Source organism: Azolla caroliniana, unplaced genomic scaffold (assembly GCF_043228905.1).
Source record: "Azolla caroliniana isolate FFs.n. ecotype wild unplaced genomic scaffold, voAzoCaro1.0.p SCAF_374, whole genome shotgun sequence".
In the NCBI taxonomy this organism is placed as follows: domain Eukaryota; kingdom Viridiplantae; phylum Streptophyta; class Polypodiopsida; order Salviniales; family Salviniaceae; genus Azolla; species Azolla caroliniana.
Window position 1 is genome coordinate 1,703 of NW_028230809.1, and position 8,589 is coordinate 10,291.

At 36.5% G+C, this 8,589-nt stretch overlaps 1 protein-coding gene across 1 annotated transcript; it reads right to left on the minus strand.

The window, feature by feature from the left end:
- Nucleotides 1-376: 376 nt before the first annotated feature.
- On the minus strand, nucleotides 377-8,297 carry LOC147848373 (uncharacterized). The gene is made up of 6 exons (XM_087338447.1): nucleotides 7,830-8,297; nucleotides 4,091-4,708; nucleotides 2,970-3,422; nucleotides 1,623-1,792; nucleotides 834-1,017; nucleotides 377-730 (listed from the first exon to the last, which is right to left on the minus strand). The coding sequence occupies exons 1-6, from the start codon at nucleotides 8,241-8,243 to the stop codon at nucleotides 617-619; spliced, it is 1,953 nt and encodes a 650-aa protein (XP_087194573.1). The 5' UTR covers nucleotides 8,244-8,297; the 3' UTR covers nucleotides 377-616.
- Between the last annotated feature and the right edge of the window lie 292 nt (nucleotides 8,298-8,589).

Below are 8,589 nucleotides of genomic sequence, written 5' to 3' on the forward strand. Positions count from 1 at the left end.
CAGAACACAGGATGCACACTTTGTTCTTGTACAGATTGCATCTTCCAATACATAGAAAATTTATAATTTGATTTGTCCTTTGTGATTAAAAGACACCTGTCGATTAAACAAGAATAGGACATGTGCGATTGCTTGCAACTTCATTGAAATTAGCACAAATTTGCCTCCAGTCATAACTGCACTCAAAAAACAAAATTACATTTTGATGATGGATTTTTCCAGTATAAGCAAATAAGCAAAGTTATTTAACTAGTGGACACAAGACCAATATCCTGGACCAATATAAATTTAACATATCCTGGACCAATATAAGTTTATTGATGTGAGGCAAAAAGAATCACCACCAAACAAATACTGGGTAAAATGATGTCTCACGTGAGGAAATTTGTGACACATTTCAAGATATAGAATTTGCACTAAGATAAATGATGTTATAGCAGCGGAAAAGCTTTACCTTTTCCTACCTTCACAGTTCTAAAAATAGGCTAATATACAACAATGACATACAATGGAAGACTGGAAATCCAAAACATTCTCTAATCTCACCTCTAGCTACAAAACTGTCTCTTAATCATGGAGTAAAAATTTGGTCCATTCGGTTAAAATGGGTTGACTTCTACAAATCTCCTTGCGAAACTAAATGATGGTGACCTTCAATGAAGGATGAGGGGTCTTGGAGAATCTTTTTAGCACGCCAATATATATTTCCAGCAATATCAAGATTTCCAGACTGTTCACAAAAATATATATCAAAAAAAGAAGAAGGAACAAGATATAAATTTGCATGAATAGACAGTGAATTATTGACAGAAATCCTAAAAAATTGTCTCTACCTTTATCTCATGACAGTAATATGCTAGCCATAAATCTGTATCCTGACTATATTTGTCTACAACAGACTGAAACAAGCTCTGCACACACTTTTCAGCTTCCTTGCAGCCCATCTCTGCTATTCGAGACTCAATGGTAATGCAATGCTTATATAATTCTAAGTTTGGGGCTGGGAAAGCCAAAATCCTGAAATTTACAATATGTTTCAAAGTTCAGAAAATCTTAATTGTGATGCTCATGCGGAATATTAATATAACATAGTAGTCGAGCAAAAAACAGTATTCCAATTCTGGAATACTAATATATATTAGCTACGCAAAACATATAATAAAAAGGATTGCAGAAAGCTAAAAACAAGGTTACCCAAAACCGATTTTTAAACATATAATCATTTCACAATACAAACAAAAGTGAACAAACAATTAAGTAAATAAAAGCCATCGAACAAGATGAAATAAGGAAATCCAAACTGATGAGAATAATCAACCAAGATCAATTTAAAACATAATGAGCTTCTCTAGTCAAATATATAGTTTTTATCATTCATGCCCTAAATAAATATGAGGGTCATCTTTCATAACTCACAACTTAAGTGACAAGTTGAACATGTGCAAGTTTATCAATTTCATCACTTGTAAAATGAATGTTCAACTGTTTCACAAATATTATACCCTACCCGGATAGTACACACTTTACACATCATACTCTTCCATATCTATCAGTAAATGAATCTAAAAAACAAGCAAAGAACAAACAAGAGTAAAACATGGGAATTGAAGTGAAGATCTTACGAACTATAGATTTTGCGTGCCTGTTTGATATCTTGAGTATAAAGAACCCAATCAACAAGAGAGCAAGCAAGCTTGGGGCATGCTGAGTCTCCACTCGAGCTAGCTATTCTCGAAATCATCATATCTATAATTCGATCATAGATGATTTTTTCCCCAAAATATTCCAAGACCTGAACACCAAAACACCAATGAACATTTACTCATTTACTCTCTCTTTTGCTTGCTCAATGTGGTGTATTAGTCAGTTGCAGTTGCAGGGAGATTGATCACTACAGAAACCATGGCCATCAAAGCTACTTAGCTCTATGGTGATAAACCAGGGATGCTCATTGTTTCCTACTCTTTCAGTATTCTGTATCAATGAGGTATCTTCTTACATTGAAGGCATAACTTTCAGGCATACACATGGTAGCAAAAGTTGGGTACTTTGCATGCATGCATTCTCAAAATATTCCAACATCTGAACATCAATTAAAATTTACTCACTCTTTCTTGATCAATGCATTGCATCAATCAGTTGCAGATGCAGGGAGATCGGTCAATACAGACATCAAGGCATCAACTCCATAGGGGTAGTAAACAAGGGATGCCCATTCTTTCCTACTCTATTGGTATTCTATGTCAATAAGATATCCTGTTACATTGAAGAGGGAACACCATTCAGGCATATAAAGATTATTGACAGTTGGATATTTTATATACATACATCTCAAATTTTCACAAAGCCTTTACACCCTCATAAAGAGCTGACTGAATAGTAGTTTTGCATGAACTGAACAGAGGATAATGGCAATAAATGAACTGACTTCCGGATTTATCACAAGTTCACTCTATACCATAAGCGTGAAGGAAGGCAGCCCATTTCTCCAGACTCTTTTGGCCTTTATATCAAAACGTAAGGTTGAAAGGCAATTGGACCCTTGAAAGTTACTATATATTTTGACAATGGACTTATCACAATCTTTCTTGAGGGTATGCAGATATCTTGATGCATAAGATGCAACAAAGAGCTATCAATTATCCTTGGAGAAACCATGGTTTTGGTGGTCAATACAAGGATATCACAAAATCAGGACAAGTTTTCATCTGTGGGCATCACCCCAACTTTCTTTGCATTTCAAGATTGATCGATTAAATTCTATTTCAGAACTTATTTCATTTGTTTCTGGAACAGTAGATAATCAAAAGGAGAAATCCTTGTATTTATTGATTTTCTGATATGCTGATAGATATTCTCCTCTCTTTAAAAAACTGTGTTACTTTGTACAAGTTGATAAAATACATATGGTATTAGCACATTTATGACACTGGAAAATTAATAAAGCAAGTGAAGAGAAGGAAACTTACTATGGCCCAAATATCTTGAGCTTCAGACATGGGTATCTGCTTTAGACAACTCTCGCAAAGATCGGCCAATCTATTTAAACCTGACATTTCTGCCCTCGTTTCTCTTTTCATCTCTAGTACAATCCTCATAGTCCATAATCTCGCACAAGTTCTAAAGTTGCCAGAGCACAATTCTTCTAATACTTGCCTTGCTGTGTCCAGCTTTCCAAGGTTAAGTAAAACATTTACATGACCCTCAGCTAAGCGTGGGCTGAAAACATTTGCTTCTTTAGCTCTAGAATACAACTGTAGCAGAAGTGTTGCTGCTTCGTATCTCTCCTCTTCAGAACGGTTTTGCCTTACATTAGCTGTCTTACTTTTTGAACATTCTACACCTGAAAGTTCCTTCAGAAACTGTGCATAAACCTCATACATATTGATGGACGAGGCTACCTCCAAGGCATTTTCATAGACCTGCACATATTTTACAGAATTTGAATGACCCTCATCTAAGTGTGGAATACAACTGTAGCAAAACAGTTGCAGCTTTCTACCTCTCCTCTTTGGAATGGTTGACTTACATTGGCCATCTTATTTTTTGAACATTCTACAACTCAAAAGTTCCTTCAGAAACCTTGCATAAACCTCATACATATACATGGAAGATGCTACCTCCTAAATCCTTTTGATAGACGTTTGTTAAAATGAAGTTTGATTATTAATGTTTCACCTCATTGACTCAAGTAAACATCTCAGCAAATACTTCTTTATTAATATGGCATAGACCTACATAGTCATTCCTGCCATGCCCTAGCTTCATTCATAGGGTTCACCCTACCTTACCCACACAGGGAACCCTCCATCTGTTTATCACTAGTTCACATTTAAGAATTCAAAGTTCCTTTAATTACATAACATTGGAAACTAGTTTTAAGACATGCATAGCTTCTACCTCTATATTCTCCCCAATACACATGTACATGTGTCATGCTTGCACAAACTCACTACTCTAATCTTCAGAGAGATGCTATCCATCTGTTTACCACTATTTCCCATGTAGGAACCCAAAGTTCTTTTCATTATATAAGTTTGCAAATAAATTTTATCATGTACATTACTTCTACACATCTTTACTCCCTTACCTTAATGGCCTCGTCTTTCTCACCGGTTGTCTCAAAATGAAGCCTTGCTTGCCAGTCCCAGCAATCAGCATCCATTGGAAAGTCTTTCTTTAAACTGTCCAATACCTCATTCTGTAAAGCAGACTTTTGAGAAAATGATGCTTTATGTAATAAACTCATGAAGCTTTTGCGAAATGACAAGTTTGTAGGGATAGCAGAAATAGCATTTTTATAGATGGTGCAAGATAGCTTATATGCTAGCTCATCCACTGTTAAAATTTCCATTTGAGTTTCCTCCACTGTAAGCACTGTCATGTTTTCATCATCCAATTCTTTACTGTCATCCTCTAACCTCAGAATATTATCATCATGTTCTTCATTACCAACATCTTTTTTCACATTCAGAGTTCTCTTTTCCGTCAAATGATTCAATAGTCTTTCTTTCATCTTTTCTGTATATACAAGTTCCATACGGAAGTATTCCAACCATAGTTTTTCTGATTTTGGACACATACGAAGCCCACGTTGCATAAGGGCTCGAGCTGCAGCTATGTCTCCATTATGTTCAAACTCCCAAGCAGCAGAATATATCCAAAGTCCTGGAACTGCTGGATGTAAACGCAGGGCTTTTGTAAGGACCTGAAGCAAAATTTTCAGACATCCACCTTGGTAAGAAAATATCTATTTAAGAAAGTTTCTGCACATTATCGTTTCTCAAAATATGCATTAATAAAAATAGCAGACATGAATTTTAAACAATTATTCCAACACAAACCTATACAAGCTCTAACAAGTAAACCAGAATCGCTACCATCTTGAAAGAGTACTTTTAAATAAATATTTCCCTCTATACGCATCATTATCTCTCACACATTGACCAATGTATTACAGCACAAAAGGAAAAGAGGAACTTTATGTTACCTTACTATCAAAGAATGAGTCATGTCATTTGTAAGGTAGGATATCCATCTTTCAATGCACGTGTAAGTGAACATCGAATGCTTAGCTTCCAATGTAATGCTTGGTTCGATGAAGAATGCAAGACTCAATCAAAATGTTCAAGCTCACCAACAATAAAAATGAAAATGTCCTAACATTTTATCAATATAAAAGAGTGGTGAGGAAAAAGAATAGGCGATGTTTAAACTCAGAAAAAATTTACCATGGAGACAAATCAAGGGCAAAAAGAAAGATATAATCAGCGAGTTCAGTAACAAAGAGATGGAACAATAGGTACATAAGTTTTATATGCACAATGGTATAATGCCTATGACATTCAGTATGGAAAGTCCATATAAAGCAGGTGTATTCATTGAACATGTTAATAAAGGGGCAAAACAATATATCTAATGCAAAGTGGCAGATGCAACTTTGATGACAAGTAAGCTCTTGAAGTCGACAAGTCCACAAACTCACCAATGGATAGCAATATCATGGATAAAGCTACCAAGCAAAGTTTTCCAGAAGATTGGCTCATGAATTGGATTAAACAAATCCATAAAGGAGAAGATAAAAATTTGGTATCTAACTATTCCACCATCATGGTTAGCTCGGTTATGACCAAGTTGAATAGAACTATCACGACACAAAGGACTAGCTTATGGGCTGAACATCGTCACAAAAAAGCACTTGGTCCAGCAGGCTTTAGACCAAAACATTTCATAGTCAATCATTTTATTACACTAAGAGAAATTACAAAAGAAATTCTACTTCAGGGGAGAACACTATATTGTTGTATTGTGAACTACAAGAAAGCCTTTGACCTGAAACAAGAAGTGAGCTTTGAAAAAGAATGATAGAGATCAAAATGCCACAAGAGTATAGAGCAGTTATAACATGACTGTATATGCAGATTGGATGTCAATATAAACTGGATAATGGTTTTTCAATTTCAATGTACTTATTGCGCAACATGGGGATCAAGAAACATGTCCACTCTCTCCCACACTCATAGATAAGCAAAATCCTCTGATCTGGATGAATGCTCGACGTTATCAAATGGTTTAAGAGATGGGGAGTAAACAATCTAGCTGAGCTCTTAGGTGATGCTATGAAGTATGTGATCTTTGAGGATACATTATTGAGGCAATAAGGTTGAAGTGACAAGATGCTGAAATGTGAAATTTGGAATATTACAATGCAAATAATAACCTCCAATAGTGGCCCAAATACAAGGTAAAAATGTCAAAACATGTTCAATCGAATCTCATTACCCCCAATAGCGTTGACTTTCGGAGAGCCTCAACACTTCTTTGAACTTGCTCACACAAGGTCTTGAGGTAGATTCATATTATCATAACCCAAATATGAAGGTATGCAAGGTATGCCCTAGTGGAGGATGAATATCATTCACTTATCACATGGTCAGAGTATAAGGTAATCGCAAGAAATATGATAACTTGTTATATGTGTATGACACTGTAACTATCATACTCGAATCTCCACCAAAAAAAGTGAGCACATATGTGTGTGCATTATTTTCACAGAGTGTTTACTGCTGAGTAGCAACCCCCGTTCGTAGGAAGGCATAACAGACAAGATGATATGTTGATTTCACCCCATAAGCTCAATGCTGACCTCTTCATGGACAATAAAACATCTATTCTATTCTACTTGGTCTATGCATCCATAAACTAGAAGACTAGTAAACAAGGCTGCAAAAGAAAAAGGATTAGATCGCAAACAACTTATGCAAGAGCTCATTTCTATACAGCTACACGCTTGGGTGTCCAGATATAGAAAATTCAAGTAGCTAACTGAATAAGTGAAAGAAAGAGGAAAAACAAAATAATGCTAGGATTATGTATATTTTAGGTATAGAGCAAAGTACATACTTTGCATCATTCCAATCCCCTGTTTACATTATGGATGCCTAAGTTTAGGAAAGGCTCACATATCAGACTTCACTTGTACTTTCTTGTTTTCCACAGCCTCATAATATTAGAGATTTCAATCTTTTTGTGAGTATCTTCCATCTCAATCCTTTCAACATCAAGACACGAAAGGAGTACCAAACAATACAAAATGCTTGGCAAGCTGTCATGCAATAGGTGTCAAACATAATTTACCAAGTAAGCATCCATGCGTAGCATGTTTTGTAACAATATATCAACTCCACTCTCGTCCTAATGGCTTGTGAATGAAAGCCCTCTCAATTCAAAATAAAAAATAGTCTTCTGTGCTTGGCCCCCAATTTGTTCTGCCACTCAAGGTGGTCAACCAGATGAAACAAAATTAATAATATCCTAAGACAATTTAAGCTACCTTTTCTTTTCTCTATCACATAGGCATTTCTCAAACTGCCAAAATCTTCAAGAAAAACAACACAAAAGGCAGTTATCCTCTCTCTCAATCTGCATTCATCAGCAAAGTACCTCAGTTTTCAATGAATACAACACTATAGGGAAGATTTCTCTCGGACCATGAAATCACCAAACTCCCTTGGTTGATCAAGGAAAACAACAAAAAACAGCACAAAAGATGTTGCTATTATCTCTATTACACAGTTATTCATCCAATTTCTCCTACCCTAAATGAAATAAAACACAAGACAAAACCCCAAGAATTATAAACCTATTGCATTATAAATGTATCAACTCCCACTTAAGCTACTTGTCATTTCATCTATCCCACATATATATAACAAAACATCTTAATCTTCCAGAAAAAATAAAAAGAATCCCGTTCTTTCCTCGATCACACATGCATTCATCAATTTTCCTCCATCTACAAAGACACGAAAAGCAGAAGAATCTCATACCTTTTGCATTCTCCGAGTACCTTGGGACCGACAATACTGAATAAACTGCAACCAGAGGCCAAGATCTCCTTTGAAGCGTGTCACAGCACGTTCATAAATCAACATAATTCTCATGGCACTAGCTCTATCACACAGAGAAGGCTGCCACCCCTTCTTCTTCTCAGATGAAGCATCTTGGAGCTCACGAACGATGGCTTTCTTTCTGATACGTCTAAGCTTCTCAAGCTTTTTTTCGTAGTCTATGTACCTGAGGTAGTCTTCTTTAACCTTTGAGCGGCGCTGGAGGCGGAATTCGAACTCCCGGCGCTGCCTTGCGATCTCTCTGATCTCTGCGACAGAGAAGAGGCCCCTTTCCTTCAGGTCATCGAGCTCTGGGAGCATACGCTCCAGGTGATAGTAGGCGCTGTCCGCCATCGCTGATTCTTTCCTTCCTTCTGCTAAACCCTAATAGCTTTACCACTAATAAAAACCCTTCATATATGTACATACATACATATGTATAATGTATGTATGTATGTTATGGGCCTGTCTATTTGCACCGCTCGTGCTATTACATACCAAATCATAAATAGGGCTGGGGAGGGAATCACAGCCACGGACGGACGGTGCAGGTTTCTTAGAGGAAGGCGTGTGCGATCTGCACCATCCGTGGCTACGAAAGAAACGCGCGAAAAAAAATATGTCAGAGGTCGCCCAACTCTGAGTCCTTGGTCACCCAACCCTATCAGTAGTCCACAAAAAATAATACTAAAAGGTAATC

Coding starts and splice junctions, on each gene's coding strand:
- LOC147848373 (XM_087338447.1), bottom strand. CDS start 8,243: ATGGCGGACAGCGCCTACTATCACCTGGAGCGTATGCTCCCAGAGCTC. Junction 4,709..7,829: donor GTACTCGGAGAATGCAAAAG/GTATGAGATTCT, acceptor ATTTTGCTTCAG/GTCCTTACAAAAGCCCTGCG. Junction 1,793..2,969: donor CTCAAGATATTTGGGCCATA/GTAAGTTTCCTT, acceptor TTTGGTGTTCAG/GTCTTGGAATATTTTGGGGA.